At 30.7% G+C, this 25,759-nt stretch overlaps 3 protein-coding genes across 3 annotated transcripts; 1 reads left to right on the top strand and 2 right to left on the bottom strand.

Moving 5' to 3' along the window:
- Window positions 1-10: 10 nt before the first annotated feature.
- Window positions 11-3,208, top strand: LOC119682348 (sphingomyelin phosphodiesterase 1). The gene is made up of 6 exons (XM_038095763.1): window positions 11-151; window positions 860-1,763; window positions 1,873-2,410; window positions 2,462-2,644; window positions 2,733-2,882; window positions 2,972-3,208. The coding sequence occupies exons 1-6, from the start codon at window positions 40-42 to the stop codon at window positions 3,101-3,103; spliced, it is 2,019 nt and encodes a 672-aa protein (XP_037951691.1). The 5' UTR covers window positions 11-39; the 3' UTR covers window positions 3,104-3,208.
- Window positions 3,209-3,401: 193 nt separating this feature from the next.
- Window positions 3,402-20,832, bottom strand: LOC119682347 (corticotropin-releasing factor-binding protein). Its single transcript, XM_038095762.1, has 9 exons — window positions 20,758-20,832; window positions 20,339-20,516; window positions 8,318-8,384; window positions 6,998-7,203; window positions 6,830-6,936; window positions 6,651-6,769; window positions 6,434-6,594; window positions 6,278-6,380; window positions 3,402-3,728 (listed from the first exon to the last, which is right to left on the bottom strand). Exons 2-9 carry the CDS (start codon window positions 20,387-20,389, stop codon window positions 3,589-3,591), a joined length of 954 nt encoding a protein of 317 aa, XP_037951690.1. The 5' UTR covers window positions 20,390-20,516; window positions 20,758-20,832; the 3' UTR covers window positions 3,402-3,588.
- A 528-nt stretch (window positions 20,833-21,360) lies between these two features.
- LOC119683851 lies at window positions 21,361-22,604 on the bottom strand. Its single transcript, XM_038097718.1, has 5 exons — window positions 22,348-22,604; window positions 22,121-22,260; window positions 21,879-22,033; window positions 21,606-21,811; window positions 21,361-21,548 (listed from the first exon to the last, which is right to left on the bottom strand). The coding sequence occupies exons 1-5, from the start codon at window positions 22,543-22,545 to the stop codon at window positions 21,399-21,401; spliced, it is 849 nt and encodes a 282-aa protein (XP_037953646.1). The 5' UTR covers window positions 22,546-22,604; the 3' UTR covers window positions 21,361-21,398.
- Window positions 22,605-25,759: the final 3,155 nt, after the last annotated feature.

The raw sequence follows: 25,759 nt of genomic DNA, 5'->3' as shown, positions 1-25,759 counted from the left end.
TTGGCTCTGGATTCATTGAAATAAAAAACATTTTTGACGATGTTGTGGACTGCCGTTCTCGCGTTCTTAGTTGTCACAACCAATGCATTTAATTTGCCTGGCGTTCCAACGGATTTCTCTGATTCGGACGAGGTTTTATCTTCTATTTCAGGTAACAACACAAAAAAAAAGTTTTCCTATAAAATTTGTAGTTCATTCTTTTATTAAAATGTTGGTTCTCTGAATTGATTGCCTTTTTTATGTTCATAAAAATCCTTAAATTTCAAGTTGGGTAACATGTAATTATTATTTCGTTTAGTTTTCACTTTCCTTTATTTCCACTTTAGATTAACAAAAATATTTTCATGAGGTTTATTTATGTAAGGCAAGATATTAGTATTAACATATATAGCCCACATCGCATGTATGTTTATCAGCAAAAAGATCAGATAACTCAAGTTCAAAATATAATAAACAAACGAATTGAACTTTAGCTTCAATTAAAGATTAGGGTAAGATTAATATACAAGCAAATACTTATTTCAGATATTTCAAATCTAACTGCCACAATCTTCTTTAAGTACTTTACAAATAAAAAAAATAAAAATATCACAAAAAGAAAAAAACGTAAAAGGTAATTTTCAGTGCAAAAACAAATTTTTTTAGAAAAAAAATGTTTGAATTAAATAATGAATCGGAAACGAATGACAGATAGTTTTTATAAACTATATCTATTGTATATTTAACGCACTCGAACGTAGTCTAGAGAAAATGAAGCAATCAGTCTCATATTAGCATATTAGCAAGCTCATATTTGGGCACTTGATTTTGGAGATAGTATAAACATATTTTGAAATGATCATATTTTGCTAATTAACAGATGACATTGCGAACAAGTTTGCGGAGGAGTACATAACATTTTTAAAAACAAATGTAGAGACAGCAGCATTGCGACAAATTTCTAAGCAACTCTCAACTTCTCATTCCAAAAAGGATTTATTCACACAAAGCACCGCCGAATTAGGAGCAGCAGATCAATTTTTCTTATGTACAACATGTAGAGCATCTTTAAATGTCCTTACAAAAATGTTTCTTAGCCCTGATGGAGAATTAAATGGTCCGAATGCAGAAGATGACACTAAAAAGGTATTTCTCGACGTTTGTAAGCGACTTGATCTACAAACCGAAGAAGTGTGTTCTGGACTTTTTGACTTAAACTACCATAGTTTGATTTACATATTGCAAAATACAGTAGCTGATACCCGGACAATGTGCGGTACTTTACCTATAAGGTTTTGTCAAGTAAAACATGAGAAGTTTGAATGGAGCTTGAATGTTGATTCAACTGGCCCAGTTATAACCGGACCAAAAGACGAATTTCCAAATAAAAGCGATCAAGACTTAAAAATTCTTCATTTAACAGATATACATTTCGATCCTGAATATAAGAGTGGATCATTAGCTGAATGTCCGGAACCTCTTTGTTGTCGAAATACTCCTGAAAATATTGACGTTGATAAACAGGCTGGATATTGGAGTGATTACCGAGATTGTGACTCCCCTTTGCATATGATTGAGGATGCATTCGATCACATTAAAGAGACTCATGAAGTTATCACTTATATATATCACACTGGCGATATTGTTCCACATAATGTGTGGTCTACAACTAAGGATGGAAATCAGGAAATGATAACAAAAATTAGTCAATTGATTTATTCTAAATTTCCTGAAATTCCTGTATACCCTTGTATCGGAAATCATGAGCCACATCCAACAAACGTGTAAGGAAAAGCATGTACATTTTTTCCATTTTACATTATATTCACTTATATTTTAAAAATATTTTACTTCTATGTATAATATAAGTATATATGTATAATATGGTTTTAGTTTTGGCAACGAGTTATCACCAAATGAATTTAGTGTTAAATGGTTGTATGAGCATCTCTATACTGTTTGGAGTAAATGGCTTCCTGACGAAACAAAAGAAACGATACTTAAAGGTGGCTATTACACTCTTTCTCCAAGCAAAGGCCTTAGAATAATCTCCTTAAATAATAATGACTGTTATTTATTTAATTGGTGGATCTATTTCGATGGCAGTTATGCAACGGAGCAATTAAACTGGCTACATGAAACTTTGTTAGCAGCTGAAAAGGCTAACGAATATGTACATATATTAGCGCATATACCATCCGGTGACTCTGATTGTTGGACTGTGTGGTCGAGAGAGTACAATCGCATCATTGAACGTTTTAGTCATATTATCGGAGGAATTTTTAACGGTCATACTCATAAAAATGAAATAAATGTTCATTATACTGCTGATAATCACGCCATTGGATTATCTTGGAACGGTGGTAGTTTAACAAGTTACTCTTATAAAAATCCAAATTACAAAATATATGACGTCGACCCTATCAAATTGGTAAGAATGTGAATTATAAAAAAATTAATGTGAGTGATTAAAAAATTTTAGCAAGTCGTCGATGAAGAAACGTGGATTTTTAATCTAACTGAAGCAAATGTGTTTGGCGCTGAAAAAAAACCTGTCTGGTATAAGGCATATCAGTTTTCCAAAGAATTTACAAATGATCTTAGTCCAGCTGGTATTGATGCATTATTAGAAAAGTTTGCAGAAAATCCGGAACTACTTCGTAAGGTAAATTGAGAAAATGGATTGATCCATACGTAATATTTTTTCAAAATGATATTTAATGTTGTAATCATGTTTTAAATGACTTATTTAGTATTGGCAGCATAAAATAACTTTAGGAGATCCATCCTTGCAAAAAGGTTGCGATAATAAGTGCCTAATGACAACTATTTGTCGCCTTGCTACAACTTCTTATCACAACAAGACTCGCTGTAAGGCTTTACAATCTAAGCTGGAACAAACTGTAAGATATAAACAATAAGAACTGTATTAAATAGTTGCCAGATGTATCCTTTTTAAATAAATAATTAAATGAATCCCTTTTTTTAATAGCTCACATCCGAAACTACTCCAGCACCAACAACGAAACGGCCTACCGGAGAGGATGATGGCGCCGCTTCGCTAATTGCTTTAAGTCTAACGACTATTTTGGTTGTGTGCCTTTCTGTAAGATATATTGTGTAGTAGTATTCTCTTGAATGAGTAGTAGTATTGAACTAGTGCCAAAAACAAAAATCAACAAATATGTTCAATACATGTAAATTGTAGTAATGTTTATATATCTAAAAATACAATAAAATTAAAAAAAATAACCATCAAGATTTTGACTTTATTCCAATTAGTTTACACTGGGAATTACTACATGTTTCAATAAATACTTCTATATTCTATGTTTGTCACTTACGTACACATAAGTTAAATTACAATACTTATGAAATTAATATAATTTATTTGTTTAATTTTAGATATTTATTTTGCTATATATATAACATTATTTGCTTTCATTGATACATATATAAGACGAACATGCTATTGTGCTATGGGTTAAATGACAAAAACGAGAGAATTTAAGTTTTTAATTTACTGTCACTGTTCCTAGAGACTTACAGTATAGTATTATTGATTTCATAATATGTTCAATATATTATTACTTGTCTGTATTGAACATCTTATATAGCACAAATTAAAGTTGCTATTTCTAAATCAATCTCTTCCGCTTTACGTATGGCGACTGCTGCTTGATTTTGATATCTGCCAGTAGAAACAAGACGAACAGTCGTAACACCACAGAAAATGGCTTGCTCTGGTCCTGTTTGAAAGAAATTTATTTTTTTAATCATTGAAATAAATTTTGCATGATAATTATTATTATTAGATTATGTTTTAATTAGAGAGTTGAGAATTGTAGAACAGTAATCACAGTAAAAATGATTATAGTTTGAAGTAACCTATTAAACATAGATATTGTAGTTTAATTTTTATTTTTTGTTTGAACTTCTACATTATACTATAAAGCGAATTCATTTCTCTGCAGAAGGAATAGAGTTGTTTGCTAACTAGTTATCTGCGCTATCTTCTGAATAGGATGGCAGTACTGCGCTTCAACAGAAGTCTAAGTCTCTGTTATAAATTTAATATTATTTAATAATATTTAATTGATTATATTATTATTGAGATCGCCTTTGATGAAATGTTTAACGGTACTTGTTGGAATTAGAATACGTCTCCTTTACGTCACGGGTTTTTCTGATCATAAGTATTTATCCGTATAATTTTCATTTGGTTTTCAAGTTCATCTGTTATCCCACAATACTTTATAAAACTTACAATCTTTAACAGATTTTATGCAAAACTGTTTTTAGGCGGAGTATAAAAGTATTTTAAACATCTACTTCCTACTTCCCGCACAAAATTAACCACAAACTGACATGGACATCGCGAAACTCCAGAACTGTCATTGACTATTCAATCGTCAAATCGAATATTTCTGTATTAGTAAAAAATGGTTCAAATGTGTTCAAGATGTTCGAGTACGTCGAAATAGCATCCGACCATTTCATACTAGTCGCATGAAATAGCATATGAAATAACATACAACAAATTCCGTCTCGCCTGCGATAGTATTAAAGAAAAGTAGAAGTAGACGCTGAAGTGAACTCTACCACTGATATAAGCGAGTTGTGAAATATGACTAAGCTTATGATTAGTGATACTGCAGAAGAAGTCATCTTAGCATGAAGACAGGAAGACAGAGAATGATTTACACCTGCATTTTGGTCTCTTGTTGGAGAAAGACGCCTCGCTAAATCACAATTAATTATTGCCATAAGTTGTGAACAGAAAGCTTTGACACAGGGCTTATATTAATCTCTAGTAAACAATGTTAAGCGAAAGGCCAGAAACGACAAACCCAGTTTTATAAGCAGCCTCGTTGCTGAAACGGAAGCAGCAAGCCTACGTGGCGATTTGAAATCAGTGTTTAATATCACAAGAAAGCTTAAAAACAAACAAGTTTTAAAAAACGTGTCCATAAAAGATATGAATGGTAGACTACTAACTACTACCGATGAGCAACTAATTCATCGGAAAGAAGTGTTCACCTTTCAGGAAGCATCTAGCCAACTTCTGTCATATCTGCGAACTTCGACACAACGCTATTTTCGCTCGCACAGCCTTTTAGTTCTATCCCTATGAGTCCGCTTGACAGAGATAAAAGTGCGCAAACCATAGATCAACTTAAAAACAACAAAGCGGCGGATATAGACAATCTATCTGCAGAAACTGTCTGACACACTCAGACCGCTCTTTATCGAAATTTGGAATACTGAAGTTGTACCCTAGAAGTGGGAAAAAAGTTTGATTATCAGAAGGGTGATAAGACAGACTGCAACCAATGACGAGGGATCTCGTTTATCCCGATTTGACACATGCGTTATATACATTGATCTTGGTCTTTGGAGATATTTTACTTGAGCTTCCAAGATAGCAGAAATTCTCAACGGTTTCAATGTTGGTGTTACTGATTGTGAAGGTGGGAGTTTGATTTAACTTAATCGTGCATGCCTTTGTTTTGCTTATGTTGGTTCGCAGACCCACTAGAGGGACTTTAGTTAAAAGGGCGTCAATTTTTGACTGCATGTACTCTTTATTTAAAGAAAGTAAAAAAGGTGTTGGTTGACCCTCCATAATATGCCTCTTCTTTCGACAGTGACTTTTTTCAACACGGCATCTAACGTTGGTGCAAATAATAGTAGTGATTGCACAAAAGGCCTCACTAATGCTGCCGCAATGTAGGACTCTACCACTTGCTTCGCACTTTGATAGGCTTCTGATTTTTTCAGGGACACCTGAATTCTCGAGCGTAGATCATATGTCACTTAGGTTCATAGAGTTAAAGGCTTTTTCAAAATCGATTAACACAACAGAGGGGTGTTTAATTCATTACACTGCTCTACAATAAGGCGCAGGCTGTTGATGTGGTCTACGCATGATCTATTAAGCGTAAAACGAGCTTACTCTTTTCGGAGTTGGCAGTCGATTGGGTCGAGGATGCAGTTTAGAAGAATTTGGTAAAATATTTTACAATGAAACAATGGAACCCGTAAGGCAATCGAAGATCTAACAGACCTCAGACCACTTAAAGAAGAACCATCCGGCATGAAACGAACAAATCATTTAATGAATTTAGATATTTAGCATTAAACAGAAATAACTGGCGTTTCTATGTAAATAGTCTATGTCCTGATGGAATACGGTTTAATAATAATTAAGTATCTAATAATGGTATATCTTGCAAGAGTAACTTTTTTATTAAAAAAAATATTAGTTAATTAGTTATTTTAAGAAATTTCTTCAAACCTTGTTCGTTTGTAAATCCACAAATTTCACTTGATTTTTCCATTGCAATACTTTCTAGTCCAGATGTGCCTCCAATTTCTAAACGATCTTCATAAAAAGAACACTAAAACAAATTTTTTTAATACAATTGTTCGGAATTAAAGTTTATGAACCCACATCATAATTAACTTTTTCTTGACGAACGGACTTTCCCCCAACTTTCAGATTGATAACAGAAACGGTTGCAGGAAACAGAGCAGAAATAGTACAATTGCGCCGGTGGCCAAAATTAGCTATGTTCATAATTGCAGTAGTATCATGTACTAATACATGGCAAGCTAAATATAAAATTTATTAATTATGTATTTTAGCATTATATTTAAGCTAAACAAACGTTGAGAAATTTTATGGTAACGGATATTGACAATAAACGACCCACGTAATGGTATGCGGTATTGCAGCAATGCGGCATTCTGGCTGGAACGGAAAAACTTCTTGTTAGAGATAACGGGCCTGAAAGAGTAGAGAAAATCAAAATGTATAATTTATCATGTTAATTTTATTTTTACTAACCACTGCCTGTAATTGTTACAAAATTCAATAACTCTGTCTTTCAAAAGGCGATGATGATCGCTTAAGCCTGGAAAGTATTCCCCATTCAGTTCCCAACCGTCGACAAACTGAAAGAGTCTTATGGCTTATGATACTTAAGTTAGAGTTGTCAATTTTCTGTATACTTACAGCCATGAGTCCCCCAGTTTCACAATTTATGTCATACTTTAAGACAGTGAGTTCAATAATTGTATCAGGTTCGCCTATTACATACAAACCGCAGACCTCCATTGAATTTTCAATTTCTAATATCGAAGCATCGTTCCTACTAGGGATCACATGAGCCGTTTTCTTAAAAACATAATCTCCTGGCTCAGATGTAATATGCATGCAATCTGAAAACAAAAATGAATGGCCTGATTATTTAGAGTTGTAATTTTGTGCCTTGAAACCTGGAGTTACCTCTTGAAGTAAAAGGACTTTAAAACGAAACATGCTGTAAACGTTGCGAAAACAATTACGTTTGCATAAGCGGAAATTGGAAAGCAATACAAAGGAATGTGGGTGAACAATACAGATATATTAGTTATTATTAGCAGATGATGGTCATTTAACTGATCTGTCTTAATAGCTTAAGACTATCAATAGTTACCCACCAATGAAAGCGATATTAATATTGAAAAACTTTCATTATTACCAACCAACAACCAACCTGCTGTTACATAATTAGTATATGAAAATAGTGACAGGCATTTCATATGGCCTTTTGCTTTAACTAAATTTCAATGTCGACTTTGAAACAAAAGCAATTAATCATATATTTTGCCTGAGGATATACAAAAGTTAAACAAGTCAAGCATTTGCGAACATCTGCACTTATACGTATCCACACGGCACACAATATCTAAGAATATCAAATATGTATTTATGTACTTGTTATATGCGGTATTATTCGCAAGGCGTCAAATTAATTTCTGCCCTCTATTTCTAGTGGGTTTTCAATCGACTCATTTAATGGTCGGATTTATGGCCTGAACGTTTTTAAGCACGAATATGGTTGCGGGTTTGAGAAAATAAAAGAAATCTAAAAAAACATAATAATAATTAAATTATAGATAACAATTTCATGTATGGTTGCAAATTACTCAATTAGACAAAATTTGACTTCATTTAATCGAAGAAGAAAATTGTGTAAAATAATTTGAATAGGGAAATCAATTAATCTGTTAAGCAGAAAAGACAGATTGATAACTGATAATAATGGGAATAATGTGTGATGTAAAATTTTTAATAATTTTTAATATTGTTTAATTTTTAAAACAAGTGCAATAAGTATATGTATTTCGTTAGTGAGATAATTAATACTAAAATGGTGATTATAATAAGAAGGCTCGTATCTACGAGTATGTATGAAAAAAAATGTTAAATTTTGCATAAATCTTGTAAATTCATTAATCAAAACGAAAATATAACGAAAACATATATGTACATATATTTATCAATATTTACCTGAAATTTTATGCAAGTCATATGTTTCGGGATATAAATCAAAGGATTTTTTTGCTGTGGGCCACGCCTATATTAATAACAAAAAAAATTATTACAAATAAATTAAATTAAATTAAATTACAAAATATATGGTATATGGTAGATATTATTTTAAAATTATTAATGTAACATAACAATATTTTCGTCTGATATGGCAGTGTTGTTCCGTATAACAGCGTCAGAATAAAAATGGTTCCCAATGTAAGTTTGGAATTAATATATGATGTGAAATCTATTTAAATCAATTTAATTATCAGGTTGGTTATATTTAAACATTCTAGGCGATAATGTTTTGTGAGCAGCTATGAAGAAGTATTCTACTGTAACTGTATTCTATTTCTATTATGAAATACTATTTAGATATTTTATCTGTCTAATGAACTTTGAAAGCAAACTGATACGAATATATATACATATTTCTGAAAATTTAATATGGGTTATTTCTTTATTAAATTGAATATGAACTTTTTTGCCAACTGGATTAGAAAAGAGCGAAATCAACAGTTTTATTAAATGTATTGGACTATCGTTTTAATAATATAAGCCGCACATATTAATATGCCGCGCCGCAGGATGTTCGTATTAACAACATTATTCTATTAACTAAGCAATAAAAAAAATTGTATGTGAGGTGTCTGCCAATAAAAAACCAGCACATTTAAGATAGGAAATTATAATCCATATCGGTGCTGGAAGCCAAATAAACGGAAGTACGGAATTTGGAGTGACACATTGCCCATTTTAAATAACAGCTTTAACGCACTTTTAATATATCGACTTCTTGTCAGTGTTAAGATTTTTCTTCACACGTAAAATGCTTGCACAAAATTTTTTTTCGTTTTCTGCAAAAAATATTAAACCTGAATCAATGCAAAAAACGGTGCTCTTCAACTAATTACAATTATTTCCGCTTTTAATGTGGCTATTTCTATAGCAACTATATTTGTTCACTTTACTAATTACTGTACCAGGCAACATTAAGATTTTTGGATTTGTAATTAACACTATCATCACCACTTAGTTATAACGTAGTAACCAAACTTAACGATTTGCATTGCATAAAAATTAACTACTTTTTCTTTTTAAAATAATTTTAACAAAACTGACATTTTTATTGTAATTCAATGTTGAAGTTTTTGACTACTTCATATAATTTGAAACTATGCTTTTTATCAACGACAAATCGGCTTGCCACGTAGTCTTAAATGCTGAGTAAAAATACTACCAAATAATTGCCTCTGCTTCGGGGATAATGGACAATAGTTGCCAACACTGACGACCTCATAAATTATCACACTACAATGAGCGCAGATTTGTTTGACTTTTTCTTCAGAAAGTTAATAAAGATAAATTAAAAATTCTACTCTGCTACGGGCATATTAAAATATTTAAGAACACTTCGAAACAAATATACGTACTTTGTAATACGCTCTTGCATGGATTTTGCCAGAATCAGTAAATTTTTCGGAAAAAATATTTTTAAAATATTTTGCGATTTTAAGTTTAGTATACACTTATCTTGTTTGTGTCCATGAGAGATAATATAACATACCATTTGATCAAAAAAGAACGAGAAGTTAAAAAAAAACTCAAAATTTTAATTTTTAATAATTTTCTTTATTATCGCCTTCAAAGTACTCTCCTCTTGCGGCAATACATGCATGCCAACGCTTGATCCAATTTTCCATACAAGTTTTATAGGCCGCCGAAGGTATGGCCTTTAGTTCACGCAACGAATTCTCTTTTATGGCCTCTATGGTCTCAAAACGCGTCTATAGCCTCGCAATGGAAATTTGAGTCGGGGGAAGAGGATAAGTTACACGGGGCCATATCTGGAGAGTACGGTGCTTGGTTGATGATATTGGTGGAGTTTTTGGCTAAAAACTGCGACACAACCAACGCTGTGTGAGCCGGTGAGTTATCGTGGTGTAAAATCCATGAGTTTTCCTTCCATAAATCTGGCCTCTTTATGCAAATAACCTCACACAAACGACGTATAACGGCCAAATAATACTCCTTATTGATCGTTTGACCGTCCGGAAGGAATTCATAGTGCACCACACCATGAATATCGAAGAAAACAGTCAGCATAACCTTGATTTTAGACCGACTTTTCGGTTCCGGCTCACCTTCGAAGCACCATTCGGTCGATTGTTGTTTGGTGGGCATTCATATCAAATTCATAGACCCACGTCACATCATCAGTTATGATGCGTTCGATGAATGTGGGGTCACTATCTGCGTTGAAAATGATCTCTTTGGTCACATCACAACAACGCTTTTTTTGAATGAAATTCAGCTAAAAATCACCACACGAAAATTTTTCAACTTCTTTGTATAGACGCCAAACAAAAACTAATCGTACGATATACGTTAAACTTTGACAGAATATGTATAATAGTGTTGTGTGCCAGCGTGAAAATAAAAAAAATTTACCAATTGGATAAGCGCGGGAATTCGAAAAAAGAACGAATTCGTTTTTTTTTATCACAAGGTATTTCATAATTATGGTGTAGATTACTCTACACCTGTGAATATCATCTAACAATTGCTCATGTATCTTGAGCGTAGTTAATAAACCTATTTAAATTTTACTAAATTGAACTCATATATCAAAGGTGATGTTATCCAATCACCTCCACTTATGAAAACGTTAAGTGTTCATTTTTTCCCCAATGCATACATAAATAATATATATATTTAAATGCTATATCCTAAAAAATAAACAAAAATGTTAACAGGACTAAAAAAAATAAAATTAAAAATAATTTCACCAACAAATTCTGTAGGAAATGTCGGTAAAAAAACTTTTAATGTTAAAATAAAAATGTGCTAGCCACAAAAGATGGAATAGATAGGAATAGGATTAAGGATAAATCTGTTTGTTAGACTCTACGTAAATCCCTTATGGGTTTATTGGTTTTCGCTACGGCTATTGTTATAAAAGACCTAGCTATCTTTCAGTGATTTGATTTTCTTATGCAAAACTAATAATATTTTGTTTCAGAATTTTGACGTCTTCGATTAAAGTTTCTGATAGTTCTTCGATACCTTGAAAAGGGTCTTTGGACAATTGAAGCCGTACTCTTTGGTCTGGCGGATCATCTATGTAATAAATGTGAGCTTGATCATATTTCCTCTTTGTCTTGGCAAATATTCCAAAGATCATAATGTATAAATCCAAGACCCCATGCGTAACTTCTAGATGATGGTAAGGATGATAATTTTTGATAAATGTCATCTTAAAAGAAAATCAACGTAATTTATTGCTATTGATATAAACCAAGTTTCAGTGTGATACCTGTATGCCGTGTGTGTGAATATTATATTGAAAGTAAAGGATAATAGATTTAATAATTTGTACATTTATCATTTCCGTAAAAAATAATTATGATTAATACTAAATGAGAAACAAAATTTCCGTACAACATGCCAAGATAAATATTTTCAATTAAAAAAAAACAAAATTTCACTATTACAAATTTTAGAGACATAGCTGAGAGAGACGACAAAATAACTATTCCTTCAATACTTGTCTTATACTTATTAGAAAGCCAACACTATATTAAATTTTGCAGTCAAATATCACCTGTATTATCCTCGTAAATCTAAATTAGTGCTAGTTCTAGAGAGAAAATATAACAGTAGAGCGAAAAGCAATGAAATATATACGTTTTGAATTTTGTCATATACATATATATATATGATGTGTATGTGTATTATTTTAATACACTATCCAAAGTATTTTCCATGGCCAGATATGCCGTTTGGCGTACTAGCTGGCGGTCCTCTTTTTAAGTCAAGAATAAATCAAGTCAATTCTAAATACCTTGGATTAAAATGAATCCTATTCCAGAAGGACTATTTTGTAAATATTGCATAACGTAGGCGTTAGTCCAAAGGTGTAAACTGTTGAGATAAAACTTCTTGTTGCCTCTCAGTAATATAGTCGGCCGGGGATTCTTATGCTGGAGAGTTATGAATACGTGCTTAGTCGCATTTTTTCGGTAATAGCTGCCTGTAAATTAATCAATTGTAGATTATATATAAATAGCTCATAATGGATAAAACTAGGCGTATTCGGTGGCTCGCAAGTACGGCAAAAAACAGCAAGTTGTTGGCCTATGCAGGCCTATACTGGCCGCAATGTATGCAAAACAACAACACTATTTTCTCTACCTCGGCCAGCATAGTTATGCTGGCCAACCACATCGGCCAGTAAAAAAAAAAATGTTACCAACGCAATAAGCGAACTATTGTGAACCTTCATTGAAAATTCCAACGAATAGTGCAATCAAATGTCAAAAATTGAGGAAATAAAAATTCAAACAGAATTCAAAAATTTGAAAAATCTTGAAAAGTAACGAAGAAATAATAAGAATGGAGAAATCGTAAGTATTAAGCACATTGAATTTTTTATTATGTTAGTTATTACCAAGTAACATTTATTTTATTTCATTTAATTTGTAGTTTACATACATAAAATTAATAAACAAACATAATTTTTGAAGTTTTTCTAAAAAATTTTTTATAGAAATACACCCAAACTATGGACCACAAAGGAAACGAAGTGTTTTCTAGAGTGCTACTTGACACGAAAGGAAAAGAATCTTCACAGGAGGTTGTTGCGGCATTCATAACATTTAAAAAATCCGTGAAACAACTTGCATCCCTCGGCCACTGCAAAACGTTGCTTCCTTCTCCCAACATCGACAGTACCTACAAAAATTTACTTATCTTAGTGTTTTATTTTTAAATTTTCAATATTTTTACCATTCCTTTTAATTCCGTGTTCATTTTAATTTTATAATATTTTTATAAATATATATTTGATTTATATGCACATATACAAGATTTGCTGTTTGTCAAAACAAAACATTTGACAGATTGCAACAGTGATGCCAATGACTTGCGTGGCCAACATAGGCCAACATGCATTTTTTGCCGTACTTGCGAGCCACCGAAAAGGCCTACTCTTCTGATTTCAAAAAATAGACGTTCTTTCGTTTCTGATGTTAACACTCTGATGTTCTGATGTCTACACTATTCTACCATAAAAATACTCAAAATACTATATTTGCGTTTAAATATCGTCACCATAAACTTCCACAACTTTTAATGGAAAATATTGGTATAAATTTGAAAACCAAATAAACTTAGAAATAGTTTTCTAAGTATTTGATAGTTTGTTGGAAAATAAGTTTTATGTTATATATTATTTTTGTTGGAGAAAATTGTGAGTTGGTGTTTCATAAAAGCTAAGAGCAATAAAAACACGTTTATACAAAACTAAAGTGTTGAGTCGATTACTATTTAATTACTTGTCGGGATCCAGCGATCGCGAACAACCACCTCAATTCTTGGAACGTGCGCAACAATATAGTATAGTATGTTAAAATAACTTTCCGCAAATGTTATTAACTTTTAAAAACTAAACTATGTATATATTAATCACAATTCTGTAATGGAACTTAACTTAAATACAAATATTAAAGAAACAACAAGAATACAAGACCTAGTGAGGCACCCTCAAATCATATCCCACAATCTGTTTGTATCAAAATAAGAAACGTAGTCGAAACAATAAAGGCCAGTAGTAACAAAAAAAGAGCTTCAAAAGTGGGGGGTATTTTACCAGGCTCTTTTATTTAATTATACGTGTGAATTTGTTAGCATTCTCCGTTCAATTTCTTTTGTGGGTGTTGAGCAAATTTTGTGCGCTTCTACCTACATTGACATTTATGGGCATTTCAATGGATGAGTGACACCAGTAAAATCACAGGATATTCGTGTTTATATGGCTTCTTTTGTGAACAACAACAACAACAACATAATCAATAGCCGTTAAAAAACTTGTTACTAAATCATTGATAATAAATAAACACAACAAATCGAAAGGTTTACTCCTTTGAATATGCAAAACAAGTTACATCAAAATTAAAATATTCTGATTTTTGATTGAAAGCTTATGCGTGCCTTGCATTTTAAAAAAATATACTGAGGATATGATTTGCAAAACTGTTACTGAAAATCAATTTGATTTGAAGTGTATTCAGAAGGCTACTTATGTTTAGGGTTTTAATATTGTTGTGTATAATTTTACTATGAAAAATGTGCGTGTAATGAATGAACTTTTTTCTTAAGGCTTTAATATATACTACACATTTAAGTAAAGCTTTTATTCAAAATGTAAATAGAAAACTCGAACTGCTACTAATCTTGTTAATATCTTAATATGGGCTTTTCATTTTTTATTTATTAGAGTCACGCTATTTGCAATATTCACGTTAGTCTCACGATAATTAGGAAATTTTATTTTAGCAAGAACGGAAGCATTAATTATGAATAAATTTTAAGTACTCTAAAGTTCATAAGTTCTGTCTCACATTTTCATATCATCATTACTTGTGGATATTTAACCCTTAAACTTGAAAGTATATTATTTGGCATCCTTCTGCGTGATTATATTGCCACATTAACGAGAATCTTAATTTGCATTTACTTTACACACAAAGTAAAAAGTTGTTTGGAGAAAACTTAATATATTCGTCCACTGGCTTCTATACATATACTTAATCATATCAGTGTAGTACCATATCAGTATAAACTTTAAAATATTTTTAAAAATTCTTTCTTTAAAATTGTAGTACCTTCAATTTCATTCTACTTTGCGGTCATATTTAGACACAACAATTATAATTTCCTTTATACTTACTAAATATAAATATTATATCTTCATAAAAATGAAGTTCATATTTATTTCATTTTATATACTGTATTTATATTCAATACCTCCATTATAACTGAGTTATATATCCTTTATAAGCCATAGATTTCCTTTTTCACTCTATGGTTTAGTATACATATATTTAATTTCATCCTAAGATTTTGCTGGCATTTTTTTTGATTATCTTATTATTTCGTACCATTTATGTTTTTAATATGCGTATTTCATAACAAAACCATTAACCTTCATAAATTTGTACAAGTGATGTAAAGTAAACATAATTTGTTCTGTAATAAATTCAAACAAGAATATGATGAGATACTCAATAATCAAATATGTTTAGCTCTTGTATAGCATGCGATTTCAAGAATGTCTAAATACAAACTATCTTATATTATTTGTGTATAATTTACCCGCATAAAGGTTATAAAGTATCGAAACAGTATTTGATAGTTCTTTCACACATTAAATTTTTTTGATTTAATATTTAATTTAATTGATATAAGAAAACTGAACAACGTTCAATAGAGAGTATAGTAAAAGTTTAGCATTGCGTTTAAATATAATAAAGCGATATCCACTTTTTCCTAAGAGATACGAAAAGACACGGAAATGCTTACACTTAACAAGAATAAACGCTAGTGTGGGACAATGAACTTTTTTCGGTCCCATCCATAATTTGGGACATACCTGGTGATCTCATGGAATCATGATCACAACCAACCGTGAATGCTCAAGTTTTAGATCTAATGGGAACACAGAAGCAGTACCTGCATTAAACATTAGTTATGCAAAGTATATGCGACTTTATAAGTAGTTTTTTCTTTCTAAATGGCTTCTTAGTCTGTCTTGTTTTGAGTCACTTCTAATTATAAAAAGTAAAAAGATGTCCATATTTCATAAGCATAATTTTTTAAGCGTACTATTTATATTTAACTGATATTTCAATGTCTTCAACATTTTCACCAACAATAATTGTAAAATATGGTAAAACAAACTAAGGACAAAGTGAAGAGGTCACACTATAATACTATGTATATAAACATCCGCATTTATTGCGACTAAGAGGGGATGAGTAGCTTTCCCTAAAAAAGTGCAAGAATGCATCATATGATAGCGAGTATTATTTACATTAAAATTGCATATTTATATGTGTTTTGCAATAAGATAAACGCATTTACCCTTAGGTAGTGCCTTTTAAGCGAAGTCATTTTAGATCCTTCGAATTGTCAGCTTGGGAAAAATGTCTCATAAGTTTATTGAGCACAAAACTTTGCACATTTACGCTGTTTGTAGTTTTCTTTATTAAATAAATTGTACAAAATTAGTAAATTGCGTGCTCAAACATATGTCCTAAGAAATATTGATGTATTTTTTATATTATGTACGTTGTGGCGAAGTTAAGGAAAAACATTCCTTGACTTGTATTTTTTAGGTTGGTGGCGTTAATTGAATAAGATTTTTTAATTAATTTTTACTATATTCAAGATATTTTTTCTTAAGTTTATTTTTAAGACTGTTTATGGCCTGAAAAGAAACAATTCTTTTACCAATGATAAATAGATGTTAATTAAAAGTTTTACTTGGTTGAATCATAAGATGAGTATGTGACAAACTGAGAAATGATGACCTTAACTTTGTTGTCGCTAAATAAATGATAAAAGTTTATTGGAAATTATTCTACTTCAATTCTCTCAGCTGAAAGAGGATTCAAATATTACTAAAATGCGAAATAAATTAAAAAAAGGAAGAACGAAGCTATAAGAACCTAAGGAAGAACAAGAAGAAGATAAATTTGATTTTGTCAAATTTCCAATATTCATTAGTTTTAGAAATCACTTGTTACACAATTACTTATTCAATTTTTACAGCTTTATTCTATATTTTAAAACTTGTATTTTGAAATTAAGACGAATAGAATCTATTTAATTGATTTAATTATGCAAATAAGCGGATTTTATGGACATAACGTTTATAAGCCACTTGTGACTTTTAAGTACGATTTTATTAAAATAATGAAATATAAGATACGGATACAAAAATTCGAAACGGGATGACATTATGAAAGGAGCGAATTGTGAACTAAGATCTTAGTTATATGAAGGTTTTGTAAGAATTAAAAACCAAACTAAATTTTTTTAATTGGATGTAAACCTGGAAAAGTTAAGTCACTTAACATTTAAAAACAATTCATTTAATTACGGTTTAAACTCGCTCATGAAAAAAACCAGTTTAGTACATTATATTTATTTTAAATTTTTTTAACATATATAATGCTGTTTCTAGCCTATCACCATTTTATTACCATTGAAATAAATTATATGAAATGAATTATTTTTTAAAAAAATGTGAAAAAAATTTGCTTACTTTTATTAAGTTTTAAAACTTTAATAAACGAAAGTTTTGAATAACTTTTGTAGAAAAATGAAGAAAACTTAAATTTTAAATAAATGTTTTGATATGAATGTCATATGCAGATATGAAATGCAGACTGCCAATTAAACGAATTTTATACATTAAACTTTTGTAAACGTGATATTATCAGGATAACGCAAGTGCAGCAACATTTCAGGGAGATAAACATGGTAAATTTTATCTCCAAACAAAGGCATATCATTTATATTATAGATACATGTTGACAACCGAAGTATCACAAACTGACGGGCTAACATTCAAACTCTACACTATCAACTCACCTTGCCATTACCTTCCCATGTTTGCGCCAACTGTTACATAGCTCAAACCCTCAATTGATACTAGATTATATCATTCATAGTTACTGCATGTCACGTATATTTTGCTGTATGGTTATATAAATGCATTAGATAAAAAACGAAATACCTACACTCGAAAATATTCATGCGAATTTAAATTTACATATCAAAAAAAAGCCCACATAAACAGCTTTATTTCAAATTGAAAATAGCGAAAAATTTTGTCAAAATTAAAGTCTTCCATATTGGTGAAAGTCAGTTCAATTAAATAATAAGTGCCGCCATATTTATGTTAATAAAAATTTTAATTTTTACATATACGGGGTGGCCCAATTGAACTGCGACCAACTTCTAACTGCTATAGTCTATAAACTGGTTACGATTAACAAATGGATGCGCCAGATGGTTGCTTGAGGGATCAGATGTAAAAATTGCGTATAATGAATATATACTAGTTTATGTTAGACGGCATGTGAAATTTTTTTTACTGTAATCAATGTAAAAAGTTCACAACTTAAAACGTCTATATAAATAAAGGTACATCATCATATATCGTATGCAAAATTTGCTTAAAATAGTGGACTCTACTATAATACGTTGGCAATTAACATTGCCCTGCGTATTGTAATCGCTCCAGACGTATAGTGTGACTTTTTGAGCGGAAATGACGGAATCCTCGAAGAGTTCTTACATGAATAAACCTTGTGTACATGTATTGAACCACATTATGTTATGTCGAAATGTTGGTTGTCTTTTGATTCCTTTAATTTCCTATTTGATTACTTACATTTTTTATAAATTAATCAAAAGAATCAATAATAATTTAAGTTTAATTAATCAGAATTAATTATTAGGTAGCCCAATAAAGCTATATTTTTTATATATATATATAAGAATGCTGTTTACTTCAATCTATAATTGAATTTTGTTCATCTAATATATTGAAAAGTTGGAGTAAATATAAATTTTTGCCAATTTATTTCAAATGTTCGATATATCTTTGCTGTGAGCTATAAATTTTAGTTGATTGGAAAACGAATCATACTCTGCGCGAATGTGAACCAATGGAATTTTCACTCCTATGAAAGTATTTTAATGAACACTTTAATAATTCGGTATTTTTTTATGTTGACCCTGACCCGAAAATGTCCTATACTGCATAATCATAAATGGTCCTATGTGACTTGAAATAAGTATATCTGGCATTATTGGTTGATACCTATGTGTTTCGCTTGACGATACAAATCTTTTTACAATTTGTACTTCCCGTTACCTTGATTGCAGAATGTTTTAGAACACCTTGTAAAATTTTTTTATACTAGACATATGGAATAAATCTGACGTATTTTGATCACTTGTTTGATAACAAATAGGCTAATTAAGTAATTTTTATCATTAAAGATGATATTCTTATAATTAAACAATTGACTGTGTAAATGTCACAATTATCCTTAGGTTTATTGAGTATAACATTTTTTTAAAAGCTTTTAAGGCTTCAATTTGCACTCGTTTTTAAGTATTCGTTATGTGGCTCTTTTTGATATGTTGACGTCGTGCAACCATTGTCTTCCAATACTGGAGGAATTAATTTCGTAGACGCATCTTCTTTTCGACATACCATAACGTTCGCGTTACTGTCGACTCAAGAGTCTTCATAATTGCCAATTGTTGATTTCTACTCTAATCATACTATTATGTTTAAACTACTTCACGGACATTTTTTCAAAAATCATTGAAAAAATAATTTATAATATATTGCGGATATGATACATAATGATAAATGATAAAATAAGCGACATAAGCAAAGTAATATTAAAAAAACTTATTGAAAATTGATCGTAATAGCAATTTATTATAAATGAAATTTAAATACAATATTAATAATGTTAATTTAGTTTTTAGGATTTTAACCAAAAAGCAATAAATATTCTGAGAAAATCATAAAATTTCTTTACAAAAACAAATAAAATTTAATAAAATAAATCTGATTAATTTATTTTTATTTTAATCAAATATATATCGCTACAATATAAGCGATAAACTGATTGAAATATTTTAAAGACACATTTTTATAAATTTTTGTTTGAACACAAAAAGTTCTGCTTTAAAGTATAGTTCGTTCGCTTTTAACTGAATTAAAAGCAAAAAACCCAAAAATATTGCCCACTTTGTAAAAGTTTTTAATAAAATGTTTTGTTCGTGATTGAAAAAAGTTTATTTATTGTTCTCTTCTCAGTTAAGCTTGCATTTCGTTTTTAACTTTTATTACTAATATTGTTTTATACGACCAAGTAGCCAAGGGGAACAATTTATTGTCTCAACTACCGCTTTATCTATAGGGAAAAGATACTTAATAAAGAAAACTCAACTTCACCGTAATCTCATGTGACACATTTTTCCCAATTCTGTGCCAAATGTAATGCGGAGGAAAACGTCTGTCGTTAAACTAAGTCAATTTGTTTTTGGTCTTTATTAAATTATAATTGTACGTGGGTATGTTATGTCTTAAGTATAAATATGTTTTAGTTTAGTAGGACTTACCTTAGCACTCAACAGTACAACGGTCAATGAAAAAAATACCACCGCTTTCATTTTGCTGAAAAATGGTCGAAGTAGATGTCCTCTTCGTTTAGTAAATTAAAAACCGTTTTTCCTCGTTTGTGTAAAATTTTAAATTTACAGGATGTGGTTTTTGTGCTAGAACAACGTTGGAATTCAACTAATCATGTCAAAAATAATACAATTAAATTAGAAATGAATTACAACAGTAATTCCAAAAATGAGAGTAAATAAATTTAATTAAGTTTTTAATTTTTTTAATATGTTCGGCGGTGTAATGTTGTACTCAGATAGAATAATGGTGGTCTAACTTGATTTAAGTAGCAAAGTTAGACATGTTACTAGAATAAGTTTAAAGATGCTAACTTAAGGGATTTATGAGAGTGTAATGCATTTCGTACCTACTATATGAGTAAACTTAGTTTCATAGTTCGAAACTGAAAAAATTCACAAACTGATTTATGCACAAATTCGAATTACTTCACTAAATATATTTGTATGCTTAGCGTAAATGTTCTAATTTAACAAAAACAATTATTTTTATGAATGTTTACTTATTTTTAAATGCACATTATTATTAATTTGAAAAGTACATTCCGTTAAAATATATTTTAAACAATAAAGACTTTATTCACTTCAATGCAAACGGCTCCTTACTCTGAACAACCGTTACCGCTGACAATATTTGGTAGACTGCTGCTCTTATCAGTTATACACATCCTTTTATATTACAATAAAGAAGGTTGTTTAAGGAAGAGGTTGACGCCGGTGGGTAGATGGTGTTTGAAGGCACTTGTTGCCATTTTAATCGCTTTAGGTTCATGCCATCGATATCCCACCGCTTCTGTATCTTGAAAGTTCTTGGGAGCTTTTCGAACTCGAACTTTGTTTAACTTCTAACGAAGTAGAGTTGTCGAATATAAATAGATTACATTTTTAACATTTTTAAAAATTTCAAAATTCTTTTATTTTAAATTTAAAATGAATTTATACAATAAGCTGACTTAAAAGAACTAATTATTTAAAAAAACATGTTAAATACTTATTTTTGAATTCCAAATTCTTCTACACGCTGTGCAGTTGCAATATTTTTGACATTTCTAGGATGGTACATGTCGCCACGGTCATAATAACCTCCGAAATGTTCTCCAGGTACATGATAAAGTCCATAATGTATGCCACTATTAGCAACCTGTTAAATTTAATTTCTAAATTTCACATTCTGTTTTGGTGATTTAATAGATGTTACCCTTTTTAGACCATTAATTGATGCGAGAAGTAATGCCATTTTAGCTAGGAGTAACGCTTTTCCACTAACAACCGAAAGCAACTGAAACCCCATTGGCACAAGCACTGCACCTAGAGCGGTCACACCAAATATCATTGTTATTATCATATTGTATCTATGTCGACGATAACGTGCAGTTCCCACATAATCAGATTTATTTGTAATACCTTGAGGTGAAACAAATTGAATAAAAAAAAATTATATTTATATATGGCAGGTATTTCAATGTACCACCTGCTTCAAAATTATTAGTGTACGTGTTCGTGAGTTTTCCTAAGTTTATCTGAAGCACATGCGAATTAAAAATTTGTTTCAGTTTAGCTGCCATATGATCAAACCAAGTTTTATTCCTTGAGTCCGAGTATTGAAAGTCTTTGACACAGGTTTGCCTTATATATGTATACATATAAAAAAACAATTTTAAAATTTAAATTATCTTTTGTTGAAATTTAAATTGTCAATGTAATGCTATTTACTTTCCAATCCATTTATCAACAACTGAACACTGGACAAATTTTATCCCAGTCCAAATTGGGAACACTGGTATAGCATTTAACTTATCAAGAATAAATAGACTGCTCCTTTTTACACAACTCCATATTGATTCTTGTTTTCTCTGCATAATTTATATAGTAATGTTATTCATATTTAAAATATACGTGATAAAATATATATATATATATATATGTATATGAAAATATACCCCAACACAGCTCTTTACTTCTAATTGTAAAAAATTAATAAAAGTGTGCAAAGAATCATATTTTTCACTTTTCAACATTGATTCTTTATATTTTGCTACATCTTTTGATAGTTTTATAGTGTCACTTCCATAAACTGTTATTTGGCACTCTGAGAGGGCCATTAAAAAAATCAAAATTTTACACATATTTTTAATCATAGTTATAGCAACAGAACTTTTATTGTAGTTTTATCGTTCGTTATATTCTAGTCAACGTTCTCTCAATTGCACTTTTCGACTAAAAATAATTTGAAGTCGACCTCGTGGTATTTATATGGGGAATGAAGCACAGCACGCATCCATGAGTATCAAATTCACTGTTAGAGGCAATAATTATAATATTTATAAATTGTATACCTACACTAGGTCAACTTTATTTCAATTGCGAATAAGTTTGAGAATCGCTCTTCTGAACTTGAAGTTTGTTATGCTTGGGCACACTTTTCCTAAATGTTGTACTGTAAACTAAGCAGAACTGCTTTTTATTGCTGTTCCACTAATGACTTCGAAATAGAGATCACATAAAGCATTTTCAAATGACTCGAATTGATTTCTGAATGATTTTGATTTTTCACTTATCCGTACCACTATTTCGCATTTCCTATTTATTTATTTATTTATTATAATTAATTACAAAATATAAAATCTTATAACTTAGATAAGAAAAAAAAAGAAGCGCTAGCTGCCAGGGCCTTCAGCTCGGATATTATAAATTAAATTTTATTTACTAGGTTACAGGCTTTAGTATATTTATACAATAAAAGTATATTTTCAACAGTAATTGTTTTTAATAGGCTGGTAGTTAAGATATTAGGAAAGATATTACTACGAATAGAATTAAAAGAAGGGCAATCGTTAAGTATATGAACTATGGATGGTGTGCTATTACAGAATGGAGAGTTTGATGGCTGTTTGCCACTCAAAAGATGTTCATGAAAAAGCTTTGAATGTCCCATTCGCAATCGGGTAAAATTCTAACATTGTTGACGAGTGCATAATAGTGGATATATAGCTTTTAAACCACTAGTATTGATCGATTTGTAGCGATGGTTGTACTCTGGCCATTCCATAGCCCATTCGTCTTCCATATGTTTTTTTAAAAATTTTTAAATGTCTTTTCTTTCGGATGTCTTGAATAAGAACAAGGGAGAGCGAATGGCGGCAGAGGCAGCATGATCTGCTAGTTCGTTTCCTTTAATTCTTGCGTGTCCAGGAACCCACATGATTTTAATTTTGTTTGAAAAACGTATGCAGTTGTTTCTGATAGCACAAATAAGTTCGGTGTTATACTTGATATTTTTTACAGCTTCAATTGTAGATTTACTGTCGGTACATATCAGAAATTTGCCTTTGGTGCATGTTGTGTGGTCAGTAGCAAGTTTTATAGCCAGAGCCTCTGCAGTAAAGATGGAACAATGTGGTGCAACTAATCCAGTCGTGATAATGGAGCCATTTTGTTGTGTTATAGGAAATGTGACATTATTATCAGTTTTTGAATCGTCTATGTACAATAGAGTCCAATTGTTTTTTATATAGCAATCAGAAAATTCTGCAAACAGTTGTCTATACATTTTGGTGGTTGTGTTACTTTTTTCATAGGTTTGCAGGTCGGTTACAAAAGATGTAGGATTGAGAAACCAAGGGGGTTCATGATTTTGTATCATACGATGAGGTTTAATGTTGAGGTCGAACAATTTAGCATATTCAATACACCGCACAATTGTCGATTTAACTTTATTTGTTCGCTTTTGATTGAATACATTTACAACGTCTTTATGTAAAATAGCGTTGTCGCTGCACAGTAGTTTCGGAATAAGGCTATAAGTTGTTGATTTAACTCGATTTGATATTGTAGGTAGCCCAGCTTCTGTCAATAAGTTTTTGGTTGGAGTTGTCGGGAACGCAGCAATACTTCTTCGAACGGCAGCATGATAGGGTGCGTTCAACTATCTAATATTGCTGTTTGCACACCATCCAAAGAGTGGTAGAGCATAATCTAATTTAGAAAGTATAAGTGATTTAATGATATTAATCAAAGTTGATACATAAATAAAAGAATGTTTAGATGATAGGTATTTAATAATGTTTAACCTGGCAGCTAGGTTTTTTCTTTATTCTAGACATTGTTGCTTAAAGTTAAGTTTGTTGTCAAACACTATACCTAATATTTTTAAATAATTAACAACTTCGATATTTACGGCATTGTAGCTTAAGTTTAGTTGATTACAATTCTTTTTTTTACAAATGTGCATAATTTTACATTTATTTAAGGCAAGATTAGCACCGGAAAATTTACTCTATTCTTTTATGTCATTTAATATCTCAGTGAAGATTACTTGAACTATAGATATGTCCTTAACTTTGGAGAATATCATTGCATCATCAGCGTATATAGCATGTTTAACTCTATTGTATTTCAGTATTATTTTACTTAATGGATCAAAAGCTATTATAAATAAAATTATTGATAATTTAGATCCTTGTGGAATCCCATTATGCAGAGCAAAGATATTGGAGCGAGTGGAAGTAATCCTAATACAAAAAGGTTAGTCAAAAGGCGATTAGTCAAAAAGGCTTTAACAAAATTAAAGATCTTTTGACCAACTTTCCAAATAGCAAGCTGCATAAGCACAACGTGTACTCCGATACGATCAAATGCTTTTTCAAAATCTGTAGCTAAGATGGTTACATGATTTTTACTAGAAAGAGCAGAAGACGATTTGATTTTTCCTAAAGGCGACTTGAATAGGACTAATTAGGTTATTTTTAGTTAAATACCACAATATTCCTTTAGCAATCATTTTTTCTAGAATTTTACCCATGCACGGCAGAAGTGAAATTGGGCGATAGTTACTAGTTTCAGAGCTAGATGTTTTTGATTTGGGTATAGGAATAACTTCAGCAGTACACCAACTTTGTGGATAAATACTTTTCTCAAAAATGTTATTGTATAATTCGATTAATCTATATATTAGGATTGTTGGAAGATTAAGTAACATGGGGTATGATAACACACTAGTTTAACTGCGTCTTAGTTATGCAACTACCGATTTAATGCAGATATATAATAATACGTGTAAGGTAAAAAATGCTTAAGCGCGAGTTGAAAGAAAAAATGTAAGAAAAAAAAGCGTAAACAAAAGAGAGCACACAAAAAACAAGTCTGATCACTATAAGTACAAGTTAAAGACTGCGCATTTCCTATTTTTTATTTTCAATTAGTTTTTTATTAAAAACTCAAGAGTAACAATAACTTTTATTTTTGTCATTTATCATTTCTATAATATATTTAGGTAGGTCATTGCATTTAAATATATTACATACATTTTCTAAGTTTTATATCTACAATTCTTTAATAAAACAATGATATAAT

The sequence above is a fragment of the Teleopsis dalmanni genome, chromosome 2 (genome assembly GCF_002237135.1).
Source record: "Teleopsis dalmanni isolate 2A chromosome 2, ASM223713v2, whole genome shotgun sequence".
Lineage (NCBI taxonomy): Eukaryota > Metazoa > Arthropoda > Insecta > Diptera > Diopsidae > Teleopsis > Teleopsis dalmanni.
This window is presented reverse-complemented; position numbering and strand designations above follow the sequence as displayed.